The 13,368-nt window shown below is 43.6% G+C and overlaps 1 protein-coding gene across 1 annotated transcript in view; it reads right to left on the bottom strand.

Annotated features, from left to right (window-relative positions):
- Positions 1-13,368, bottom strand: part of SHROOM3 (shroom family member 3) — a 244,867-nt gene that overhangs the window by 32,799 nt on the left and 198,700 nt on the right. Inside the window, 1 exon segment of the mRNA XM_074950451.1 lies at positions 2,225-2,356. Coding sequence (XP_074806552.1) covers positions 2,225-2,356 — 132 coding nt within the window.

Here is a 13,368-nt window from a genome sequence, read left to right as displayed (position 1 = left end):
ACACATATATGGACATGGAGGGGAATAACGTCAATGAAACCTCAAAACAGCCATGTTGTTCATGTCCAGTGTCAGCTGCTGATCTGCTTTCACATTTTATTTTAGTTGTTTCTTTTTTTAAATGAACAGTGGCCTATGGGTTTCAGACCCCCACAGCCAGACTCTCAGCCAGGGCCCCGGCATCCCACCCAGGGAAGTTGATGTGTGGAGCTGGCAAACTGACCACTAGATGCCACTGGTGTTCCTCATTAAAAACACCTGGAGGAAAAAGCATCCCTGGCAGCAGGGAATCCAGGCTGGAGTTCTCTGCCAGAAATGCAGCAGCTGTGATGCAAAGCCCCTCGCTCTCAGATGAATGGGCTACTAACAGGATGATTTGAGCAGAGGGGAACACGCATTTCTACTGTAACTCTTTTTTTGTAATCCTAGTTTGTCTTCCCCTGCCCCACCCCACAGGCTCTTTGGAGCTGGTTCTTGGCTGACATTTGCTGTGCCAGCGTTTAAGTTGCCCAGAGGGTTTGCACAGAGGCTGTGCGGAGAATGCCCTCCTTCTGAAGCCCATCTGCCTTTCAAGGGGAAATGAAGAGGGTAGAATTTTGTACATCTCTCCCCAGACTGCCCATGGCACTTACTGACAAGTGTCTTCTGGATCTTCTTAGCACAGTCGGAGATACATCTGTACAGACTTTGAAAAGAGAAACCCCCCCTCCCCCCACCACACACATATACAGGGTGGGATCATGGCATTTGTTCAAGTTTGCAGCTTAAATAATGGCTGGAAGGGTCGGATACCATATTCTTTTAACAGAACTAGGATCCCAGGCTTAGTCTTCTCGGACTGGTAACCCACCATACTGACTTAGGAGGGAAACACACACACATAATTATAACTCTGACCCCTGCAGAAAGCAACTGGCAACATCACGAAATCCCTCACTGAACTTCTCACCCTGGGAGGGCCATCAGTGATGTAATACCTTTGGCTATAATGACTGCTCATGAAAGCTGCTTGTTACACCGATGGGTGATGTTTCCATGCTGCCTGGGTCCTTTTCTTATTTCTTTTTACTTGCTAATTGTTCTACTTTTTTTTCTTCACTGGGGAAAGGAACAGGGTGGAGAATGTTTGTGAGGTCTTGAAGGCCCTGGGAGTCTCTCTCTCAGATCCTACTATCGATAAAAACTCAGGGCTAGCTAACCACATTTTTAAAAATGTTCTGCCTAACATGGGTTTAAAGGAGTTGCCCAGTCAGAGTAGAGCAGGGAACACAGTGTTTAATCTCTGCAGGAACCAGTTTTCAAGACTAGCTCTAGGTCTTGAGTTGTTATATCACAGAAGTACAGTAGGACTTGGTTAGGGCCCTGCCTAGAGTTGTCATCGAGCTCTTGGTGCGATGCTGAGATTTGACTCAGACCCTACTGAGATGGTTGGAATACAGGTCCAGATTTTTAAGGAAGTTCATCACCAACAGTTCCCATAAACAAAATGCAGCTGGCCGCTTCATTTGGATGCCATGTAGAAGCTGAAGTTTGTAAAAATCCAGCCCCAACTGTGGATGATGAGCACTTTTGAAAATCTTGCCTGTACATATTAGGGGCAAATGATTGTATTGTCCTGACACATTCTGTCCCATTCCTTTGTCTTTGTTCTATATTTAGGCCCTGATCCTGCAGTGAGCTCCACATAAGCAGATCCTCGAGCCAACACGGAGCCCCACTGAAGTCACTGATGCCCTAGGGATCATTGGAGCACACTCTTGGCTCAGGGCCTCAGCTTAGAATCCTTGTGGATTGGTCTTACTACGTGTATGTTAAGTGCCGACAGGCGCTACATAGAAAAATAATGATAATAATCATAGCAGCCAAATACTGCAGTACTTATCTAGTGCTTGACCCAAAGCCTAATGAAATCACTGGGTGTCTTTCAACTGACTTCACTGAACTGTATGTCCTTACACACATAAAATTACCATTTAAGTCAATGGGAGTTTTGCTTGTGTAAAGGCTGGGTAAGGACTGGCAGGATCTGTTCGAATGCACCGAAGTAGGTTGCAATAGACAGACAGTCCAGCAGGGATGACTGATTTTATTGCTCAGAGAGGAAGCCTACTTTTTCTGAATGAGTAGAGAGTTTTCTTTTCTTGTAATGATACACTAAACAAAAACAACTCTGCTGTATTCCTCTGAGTTTTACAGTACATGGCCAAGACCACATGGCCCTCACCTGGAATGGTAGGACTGATGCCAAGGAGTGCCAATCGTGCCCTGAGATATTTGCATCATGCTGGGATCGGGTTGGTTCTCTATGAATTTGGTTGAATGCCAGGAGTGCGGTCGGCCCACAAGTTCAGCCCGCCTAGGTAGAAAGAGAGAGGGATCCGAAATATTAGCAACACCCAGTCATTTGGCTCTTTTGTCTCGGGGAAGAGCCATGTAAATGGACATTAGCAAATAAATGTCAATCAGCACATATCACTCCTCATGCTTCTGTTTGCTGCTATTTTTCAGGCAATTAATTTGAAAGAACACCGAGTTATTCACCCATCCTGCTGCATGTACACATGACAGCACACAATCCCACCCAGGCACACTCGTCCTCATGCCAATACGTGCCCATCAGCACATACTCTGACATGCTGACACACATGGATACGTACAAACATAGTGACCACTGACACACAAACATATTCAAAAATTGTTACCCAGTCCACTGGCTCCTTGCAGAGATTTTTCTTTGTGTATCTTAATTGCAGACATGGGCCCTGATCCAGCAGGATGCTGATCCCTTATACCCACCCATATGGACACAGGAGTCCACCTACATGGATTAGCTTGCAGAATCGGTGCTTTTTTTGGTAGCAGCTACAGAATGTACTGTGTGATGCTACTTGATAAAAATCCTATAGATAACTAACATTTTTCAAAAGGTATTGTTTGTATTAAAGTAATGGCTGGCAGAGTTATCTAAAGAATTAATGCCCATAAAGGGAAAGCTTGGGCAATATTACACAGGGTTCTTCAGTCCCTTCAGTGCCTATAAATGCCCACAATGACATATGACCAACAAAATACCATCTATGATTGTCCTTTACATCTTACAGTGCCTTTCATTTAGCCAGCCATCTCTTCACAGCGTGTGTCCCAGGTTGCAAAAGCAGCCCTAGCACAAGAAGGGTTTAATTGCTTCAGTCATCATTGCTGCACAGAATCTCAAGCCGTTTTGGGCAAACACACCATTTTAAAGCACAGAGTGGCTGAGGAGAAAGTCAAGACAGGGAACCAGCTCAGTAGTTAAATGGACCTGAATGGGCTCTCTTTGGTCCCAGAGCCTGATGCTTTCCATTTTTCTTTCTTTCCCTTTGCATTTGAACTCCCTCCCCCCATTTTTGTCTGTCATTTTGCTATAGCCCCATCACAGTAGCAGCCACGCTCTCTGGGTGATACTCAGTCCAATGCTGAGGGCCAGCACAAGACCTATGCACTACCCACATCTCACAGAAGTCCCAACTTTCTATCAGATGAATCACCTTATAGATATCTCAGCCTGAACATACAGCATAATAACTGTACAATTCAAGGCAAAATAACACTTCTCTGTGCCAGGCCTCTCTCAGAAGTCTTTGTCTCATTGAGATTTTCATACATTATGTACAATGTGTTCCAAATAAATTAATAAATAAAAAGACCTAGGTAGACACAAAACAGATATTTTGACCATGGCTTCCACTAGTGTTGCATGAAGTTGTGGAAAAGATGGTCAAAGGATAATATAATCTATAAATGCTACTGCTATGAGCCAGATATGCAGCTGGTATGAATTGGTATTATGCAGCTGGTATAAATTGGTATTTACACCAGCTGAGGATCTGGTTCCATGTTCTTCTTAAGGAGAAAGTGCTGAGAAAAATTAGGGCATAACACCATTTCACTATTTTTTTGCAAACCATTTGCTAAAGAATCCAGAAGAACAAACCATTATTTCAGTTTTAAGGGCACCTTTGATCTTCATGAAGGAAAGAGATCTGTTTTATCTCCCTGTTATGACAGGATCTCATTAATAAGAGCTGAACTGAAAATTTAAAAAGGAGGAGCTGAACAATCAAATTTTACCTGTAGGTATGTTTAAACAGAGCTCTTTTGTTCCATCTCTTGCCAAGAAAACAAGGAAACTGAATGTGGTCAGGTGGGAGGCTGACGGAACTGGATTTACAAAGTAACTCGTACTGTCACCTTCTCTTATTCCTGAAGTGTCCCTTCATAACACAAAGAGACTTGGGGATTTAAAGGATCTTTTTGTTGTTCTGGTAGAAGCGAAACCTATGCCATTTTCATTTCTTGCTTGGGAAAGCCCATTGTTTGACAGATAGAAGTATGTTTTCCCTTGAATCCTTCAGCAAAGAGCTGTAAGAATTGTGCTGCCCAGTCCTTTAAGCCATTAATACTTTAAAAGCAATTCAACCAACGATCCTGTAATAGCTTCATGAGTAAACAAGGAAGCTGTGAATCTAACTCAAAAGACAAGCACTACAAATTTAAGTGGGGGATAACCTTGCATTGTGTCCACACCTAGTTGTTGCTGAAAATGGAAACTAATAGTGGTGGTGGGTGCTTTGGTACAGGTGCACAAAACTCTGTGCACGCAAGCTCTGTGGAAAATCGGAGACTGAAACGTGTTTGTGCACCAAACTAACAAGACTAACTGATCCAACTCCTATTGAATTCAATGGAAATGCTCCTTGTGACTTCACTAGGATTGGACCCACAAGTCTACAGATAATTGTTCAGCTGATGTCTTCTGTGTAAGTGTGTGTGTGCCCGTGTGCATGTGGTACAACACCATAGGTTCCTGGCATGTGCCTTCTAACACAGGATTAGTCAAGGAGCTTGCTCTTTCAGGTATTTGCACAAATCTAGTTTACTCCTAATAAGGCCGTCCTTAGAGGAAGGAGACTGGTGCAATGGAAACTGCTGGATCTGCAGCTGAATATTTACCTCCAATTGTGTATTATGGGAAGATGACCACATTTAACTCATCAAAGCAAAGCACTGGGTTACCAAAGGCAGGTCTTGATTGCAGTCTTTGTAAAAAACATTCCATACATGTGCTTTACCGCAGGGTACAGGTTCCAGGTACCAATATAAAATCACAGCAAGAGTAAACATTTTTTAAAAATGGCCATAGAACTGGCTTTGGAGAGGCTGCAATATTGTGAGAACCTGACTTTTATCCTAGACAGATAGGCACAGTTGTAAGCTTCGCAGTTAATTTCTGACTCAAGACAAGCAATGAGCCAGACCCTCCACTGGTGTAAATAAGTGTAGTTCCATTGGCTTCAGTGAAGCCAGGCCAATTTACAGAAACCAAGAATCTCACCCAGAAAGTAAGTATTTCAAAAGGCAAAACTGCTTCAGCCCTGAGCCTGTGCCTAAACCCGGAACCCCTTCCTGTACCCCAAACCCCTCATCCCCGGCCCCACCCCAGAGCCTGCACCCATAGCCCTGACCCCCTCCCATACCCCAACCCTTTGCCCCAGCCCTGAGCCCCCTCCCCAAACCCGGAGCCCCTGCTACACTCCAAACCCCTCATCCCTAGCCACACCCCAGAGCCTGCACCCCCAGCCCAGACCCCCTCCCGCACCCCAACCCCCTGCCCCAGCCCAGAGCCCCTCCCACACCCCAAACCCCTCATCCCCAGCTCCACTGGGTCACGGGCATCAACAATTTTCTTCAACTGAGTCCCCAGAAAAAAAGTTTGGAAGCCGCTGCTCTAGACCATCCCTGACAGGTGTTTGTCTAACCTGTTCCGACAAACCTCCAGTGACGGAGATTCCACAACCTCCCTAGGCCATTTGTTCCAGTGCTTCACCACCCTGACAGTTATGAATTTTTTCCGAATGTCCAACCTAAACCTCCCTTGCTGCAATTTAAGCCCACTGCTTCTTGTCTTACGTCACTGGTTAACGAGAACAATTTTTCTCCCTTCTCCTTGTAACAACCAGAGCGGGTCTGATTCTCCTCTCACACCTTTTTAACACCAGAGTGGCTCACTTCATGTCATGGCAGTTTCATCTGACCTAGATCAGTGTAGCTGAGAGGAAAATCAGGCCCAGTAGTTGAAAAGTATTTGCTTTATTTTTGACTGAGTTCCTGATCAAAAGGAAAAAAAAATTATCCTAATTTCTGTGCTGATTTTGAGAAAAGAAATAAAGCATGCCTGGGAAAAAGCTTTTTGGTTTTGCCATTTTAAAAACAAAGAGAAAAAACAGCAATGGGAGAAGGCAACAGTGAGACATTTAAATTCACTTGCTTTTATCAGTGTGTTGAAGATTACTCTGATTTAGTGTTTATCTTGCACTGTGGAGCTATCTGGGTTAGTCAGGAACAGTGAGCGTCTCCACTGTTATACATGCCTATTCATTTTATAGTGCAAAGATAGGGATACTTTAAATCATACCTAAGGACTTCACTTACAACAAGCATGGAATTTATTCATTGCCTGACATATCCAGTGATTTAATTAGGGAAATTCCTAGTGTTGTGGGGAAGTTATACGAAGTTCCTCAAGCTATGGATTGTGGTAAGCAGTGTGCTGTGATATATAGATATAGATAGACTGATATATGAAGATAATGAAAACCATAGGAAAATACATGGAGGAGAGGAGGAAAAATACACGCCCCGAATGCAAAGTTTTTGAACGTGTATGTATGGGCCAGATCCTCAACTGGTGTAAATCAGTGTAGCTCCACTGAAGTCAATGCTGATTTACAGCTGCTGAGAATCCCTCAGACCCTCAGTGGGAGAAAATAGCTCTGTAGGATCTCGGGAGTGCTCCCAACAAATAAATCGCAGAACGTAACAAGGCAGCAGAGATGTGGAGATGCTTCTTTGCACCTGCCGTTCATCAGAATGTAGTTAAGCAGGGCTGGATTCTCCACTGCCTTTCACCTTGTGCAGTAACTTATACCAGGGCAAGGCATGTGCAAAAATTACACAAGGTACTGAACAATGGGAATCTGGCCCCTAATTCTCTAAGCTCATCTCCAGAGAATACTAAAACACAAAGCAAGATGAGTTCCAAAACAGAGATGTTACCTTATAGCAAACATCAGCATTTTTGATAGCAACCCTCTGGCCAAATCAACATCATATGGAGAAGGTGCTTTGCACAAAACCCTTTCTCCATGCTCTCTGTTCTTCTTTCAGCCTCTTTTTCGATATAAAAGTTCCCCACGAGCTCCATTTTCTGCTGCAGTTGTACAGTCTGATCTGACTCCAGGGCACTGAGTTTTAGGGAAGTTTCATCAACCAACCATTCCACTAACATGACAAATTAAAGCCACACTGGAGTTCCAGGGGCAGCAGGCATCCCACAGCGCACCATGCTAGAAGAAGTTAACTGCTGAGTGTTACAATGCGATGCAAGAAAAAGCAAGGAGGGGAAGAAAACTGCTGACCACTTCCACTGGGGGGAAAATGCTTCATGGTAGAACCTAAGATAAAATCCAAAGTTCCTTTTCGAATGATATCACCAATAATAACTGCAGCCTCCTCCACACACAAAAATGATACTGTTTGCAAAACCCCATGAGAATTCCTTTGGAGTGCTTCACTACAGGCTTCATTGCAAAACACTGCGAAGACCTTTGGAGGGGAAATGAGCAGATTGGGGGATCTGTACATTTTGGAGCCATTCCTATCAAGTGTCATGCAGTCATGTTGCATAAAGGTTGCCATACATATATAACAGCTCTGGGGTGCATATCAGATTAAAAGAACAGGGAAAATGGGATCTCGACTGCACAAAGCAGTCCTTATAGCACACCAGTGAAACCCCCTGATTCTCACATCTCAGCAGTTCATCAAGGGGGTTCCTGACAATACATCAATAAAGTGAGGAGAGAATGGATGCCAGGGCCAGCACTATAAAATTACCCCGAGTCTATTGTCGGGGTTTAGAACTTGGCTATAAAAATTAATTTCACTTAAAAGGGGCAAGTTGTTTAAGAAGTGGTTACTGCAAAAGTGGGCATACATAACAACTGCTTTCCAATGTGCCACATGTACATGGCTTAGCAAATCCATACTAAATGAGTAATCTCTCACCTGAAATCACAATCATCTACCTTACAGGGTAAAACCTCTGTTTTCATTACAAGCCTAAATAAAGGGAGCTCTTTACATGTCAGGCTCTCTCTCTAGTAATTAATAGGTTTCTCCATCTTTTATATGGGCTATTTTTTGCGGTTAGTTACACCCAGGAAACCCCATTACAGTCCATGGTCCTGTCAAAGTGCTCTGCACTGTTTTGCTGGGGATCTAGGTTTGAATTAAAAAAATGTTTTTAGGTGAATGTAGCTTCTGATTCAGCCATGCACCGAAGTGCAAAATTAACTTCATTACTGTGCTTGAGATCCATTTAAGTTGGTAGAACTTAAGCACGTGCTTAAGTACTTGGCTGATTCAGGGCTTTGAGTGTTTATTAAATGGGAGGATTGTCAGCGATAGCTAGAGTCAGGCACACGATAAGAAAGCATTGGGCAAATTTCTCAACAATGTCACGCTGCTGCATCGCAGTGGCCTGCAATAGCTCTGGCTATTCCAGTCCAAAGTGTCCCTTGAGCAGAGAAAGGCAACTCAGCGAAATTACACAGAGTTTTGAGACATGGGTGAATGTCTAGCATGAGACCACGAATCCCATCTTCACTCATGAGCTAAGGTAGCTCTGCAGAGATGAAAGGTTAGTGTATTAATTCAGTACACTGCCATGGGTGGAAACTTCAGATTAAATGCTCTCTCCAACTCGTACTTAAATAATACACACAGAGCCCCATCAGGTCCTTCTGAAGACAAGAAGTGGTTGCAATAAGCATTTCAGCCAGACTGGGCAGGCCAAGAGGGCTGCCAAACGTCTAACAGGGTGGTCTACCTTCTCTTAAATGTAGCACTCACTTTGTGGCTCTGAAGGTAGGAGGGGCTTACAATATATGCTTCAAAACCACATGGAAAGCATTCAGTCAACAGCTTCCCCCCTACCCAGTGCTAGATGGAAACATGCTAGAGCCCTCAAGGCAGCTATAGAATTAGCTATAAAATTTTCGAATGGATCTACTATTTTTAAAAAAGTTTTGAGCTTTGAAGGATTCATTTAACATTAACCCTTTTGCTTCTGTGGATTATGGAGCTTCCATGGATTATGGAGCTTCCATTGCTGGTTGAGGGCTTCAGACCAAGAGCCAAAACATTCAAGGGAAAATGTTACTAGAGAGTGGCAGACAAATAGTAATAGGGGACAAGAAGAACTTTAGACTGATGTCCAAGTTTCAGTAAGATGCTGAAGCTAAAGAGGAGGATTCTGTAATGAACGCCCCTTCATCAGCTGGTATATCATAGAAACCCAAGTCTACAGCTGACTAACTTAAATTGATCCATGCAGGGAATAATGAGATGTAATTTAGTCTTTTAGAACATGAATCAGTGTACAGTAAAGGGCCTATCACTGAGTTTGACTGATTACCAACTAAGTCACCATTGTTAACACACCAGTCAGGTGATCTTCATTTGTCAATCACAGTATGCAGTTGAGGCTACAAGTGTGCAGATGTTCATCAAACTCATGGCTGACATATGAATCAAAGAACCTTTGGTGAGTCTAGATTTTCCCAGTAAAAGCTAATCCATGTGGATGGACTCCTGTGTCCATATGGGTGCCTATAACGGTCAACTAGCATGGATCATCCTGCTGGATCAGGGCCCATGCCTGCAGTTAAGATACAAAAGGGAAAATCTCTAAGTTAAAAAGACCTGAGAAGAAGGATTTGTATAATGAAAACATTGTCATCAATGGAGCTAGACTGATTTACACCCGCTGAGGATCTGGCCCAGAGTTTGTAACATTTCACTGTAGCAATATACGGGACACCATTATAATAAGGATATGTTCTATGTGCATCCACCCAAATGGCAATCAGTCCCCAGAGCCTGAGAATAAATCAATTGCATTGCACTTCCTGCTTCATATTTATATGGGGCCATCCTCCTCATTGCAGTCCTTGTGCTTTGCTATTAAGCAGCAGGCGAATGCAAACTAAAACACTCAGAAAGCCTATTAGGATTTCTACAGCATGAAGCCACAATCCACTCAAAGAAACATCATTCATAATTAAGGTGCAGTCCTGGTTCTCGGACTAGGCCAATTAGAAGAAAAACAACCTTAATAGCCTCAGCTTTACTCCTCTTTACTGATTCTGGTTGTTTAGACTCACCCAACTCTTGTAAGAAGTTTTGGTGCCAGGCTGGGAGGAAGCTGTGTTCCTTAACAGACATTACTGAAGAACAAGGAAAACTCAACAGAAAGATTACTCAAGTCAGTGAAGCGTTACGCAAAATGTCACCAGATCAACACTGGGCCAATCATATCTCCCCACAGGGTTTGCAAAAATGGAACAGAACTACACGCTCACATGGTTATTCTTCTGCATATGCTCAGGCAACATTCCCACTAACAGCAGTGTGCACCAGTTTAGGTAAGACCTGTGAATATACTGCAAATTGGTTTTTAATCCTGCTGGTTTTTTTTTTTAAATAATTCAAAATATATTGAGAAGTACACTATGGGCCGTTTCCAATAGACAACTCTCTGCCTGAGGAAATCATTTTAAAGTGTCCTCAAGCTTTCTAACTTGTTTGATGTTTAGTCAAAGATCAAGGGTAAAATTTATCTGCTGAGCTCACCAGAGTTCTAGCATGATCCAGTTGGGTCCCACTTGTATTGCTTGCCCCATTCCCAGTGCTTAAGACAGGTTTCACTTTTGGCCTTTAGCTGATACAATCAAATGCTATTTGTTTACTGTCTTTGACAAGCTACATTTAGGATACCTGAGTGTGCCACATTGAATCTTTATAGCTGTGTCATGTTGCATTAGTTGTGGGAGCTTTAAACACACCTCTGAAATCACTTTACGTTTACTTAGGGCTTGTCTAGATGAGCACTTCGTTTGTGGCAAGCTGGGGTGTAAATCGACCTCACACTAGCCTGCTGGGCACTAAGTGCCAATGTGGACCCTGCTGCTCTGTATCAGAAGTTCCCTAGTGAGCTCTGAGCGAGTCCTGTTTCAAAGTGGTTTCACTCTGACTGCATTAGGAAACGGTTAAGAGCGCAGCAGCAGGGTGCACAGGAACAAGTGAACAGCAGGCTATCATAGAGTAGATTTACACCTCACCTTGCTGTGAACTAAAGGTATGTCTACACAGCAAAGAACACCCCGCAGCAGTGAGTCTCAGAACCTGGGTCAACTGACCCAGGCTCATGCTACGGGGCTAAAAATAGCAGTGTAGGCATTCCTGCTTGTGCTGGAGCTCAGGCTCTGAAATCCACTGAGCTTTTACAGATGGGGAAACTGAGGCATACAGTGGTGAAGTGACTTCTGGATTTTGCTCTAATTAATTACCTAATGCTTAACTGTCATTCAGTAAAAAGTACAACTAACAGACAATATCTCTTAGATTTAAGGCTCATCTTACTCAAGCGAAGAGTCCCACTGACTTCAGCTGACATTAATTGGACAACTCACTTGAATGAAGTGAGCGGGATTTAGCTGTTAATATGAGAGCTGATGTAGAATAACTACATGCTCATTGATTACTAGATTCAACAACTGTGTCCTACTGGAATCTTTTCTGAAGGCAGATTTTTAACAAGCAGTAGTATTTATTTAATCCCCTATATAAAGTAAATGAAAGGGGTATATCAGATCCTAAATTTGAAGGGAAGCCATACTAGTGGGGTTCCATTGCCAGAACATTTACGCCGTTCACACGTGACTGTGGCTTAGGCAAGCAGAAGTCAGGACCGATTAATTGTTCTTGCCTGGTGTTACCTAGAGAACAGGAAGGCTGGAATGAAAGGCTGGAGGGGTCTGAAATACAGCCTCTCCCCTGTTCTCATGTTCTTGCTACAATTTCACGGGATTTTCCTTTACTGGAAAAGAGGAAGAAAGAAGAGATATGGAAAGGGTGCCTGATTGTATTGTATGGCTTTTATACTTTTCAGCTTATGTCTTGGTGAAGAACTCCAGCTATTTCTGTCTCCCCAAGCATTACCACTCTAGTCTCCTGAAGTGAAGCCAAAACAAAAGACCCTGGGCCAGACCCCTAGGCCCAGCTGGCACAAATCGGTACAGCTCTGTTGAGGTCACGGAGCAACGCTGATTTATGCCAACTGAGAATCTGGCCCAACAGGTTTAATGCAAACAATTTTTCTGGTTCTTCTTCAGTCAATACAGAATTAGTTAAAAAAAGACTAGAGAACAAGGAAGACTAAGATGCTTATGCACTCTGCTAGAAAACACACAGCAACCGCATCAGGAGAGACTTCTAAACAATGGATGGAATGTGCTTTCCAACTCTTGCTCATTTCCAATAATGAGCTGTACAGAGCCGGTGACTGGCAGGAAATATGTCACACTATAAGCCTGATTATCCAAATGTAATGGGGACAGTGGATGATGGCAGATAGCAAAGGGGATTTGCACTGTAATTAGCAGACACCAGGAACACGATCCTATTTTGGCTAACAGTTTCAGATGGGATATCTGAATTCCACTCTTTTTGTGCTATACGTTCATACCGCTGTGCCTAATTCGCCTCAGATTTACCCAGATGCAAATCAAAAGCAGCTCTGTTGAATTCAATGGAGTTACACGCATAAAAGGCCTTGCTGTCCCCACACCTACATTGTTTCTACACCAGTGTATGTACATCTGTATGTATGTATTACATACTACATATATTCTGAACCAGATCCTTAGCCGGCGTAACTCACAGACAAGCAAATCGACACCAACAGGGGATCTGACCCTCTGGTTTCACCTGAGTTCTCCTGATTTGCCCCTGAGCTTGTGAGAGCAGTCTCCAGGCCCTGTGGCCTCAATCTCACACAGCCTGGACAGAGTGGAGAGCAGGGCAGGTTGGAGCTACCTGATTCAGCCCTGGTGCAAGTTCAAGCTGCCAGGGTCAACCTAACTTATTTCACTGGCCTAAGGTCCCTTACATCCGTGAAGGGGCACGCAAAGATAAGCTCAGGTCTGCCATGATCCCATCCCTACCTGCCCATGCACTGCCCCCTCCTTCCCCCTCCTTCCCCTTCCCCTCGGGATGGGAGAGGGCAGAGCTGCCTCCACCAGATTTACATCAACAGAGAGTTGCCCAGAACAGCGGTAATTCTTCACTAGCCTTCTCTGGCGGCTTGCAGGGCCTAGCAAACCTGAAAATACAGACTATATATGTAACATAACTCAAAAATGTAATATAGCTCCGATGACTAAGGAGCCAGCACGTCTTTCATACAAAACCTTTTAATGAAGAGAG

Source organism: Natator depressus, chromosome 4 (genome assembly GCF_965152275.1).
Source record: "Natator depressus isolate rNatDep1 chromosome 4, rNatDep2.hap1, whole genome shotgun sequence".
Lineage (NCBI taxonomy): Eukaryota > Metazoa > Chordata > Testudines > Cheloniidae > Natator > Natator depressus.
Note: the sequence above shows the minus strand (reverse complement) of the source record. Positions and strands in the feature narration are given on the sequence as shown.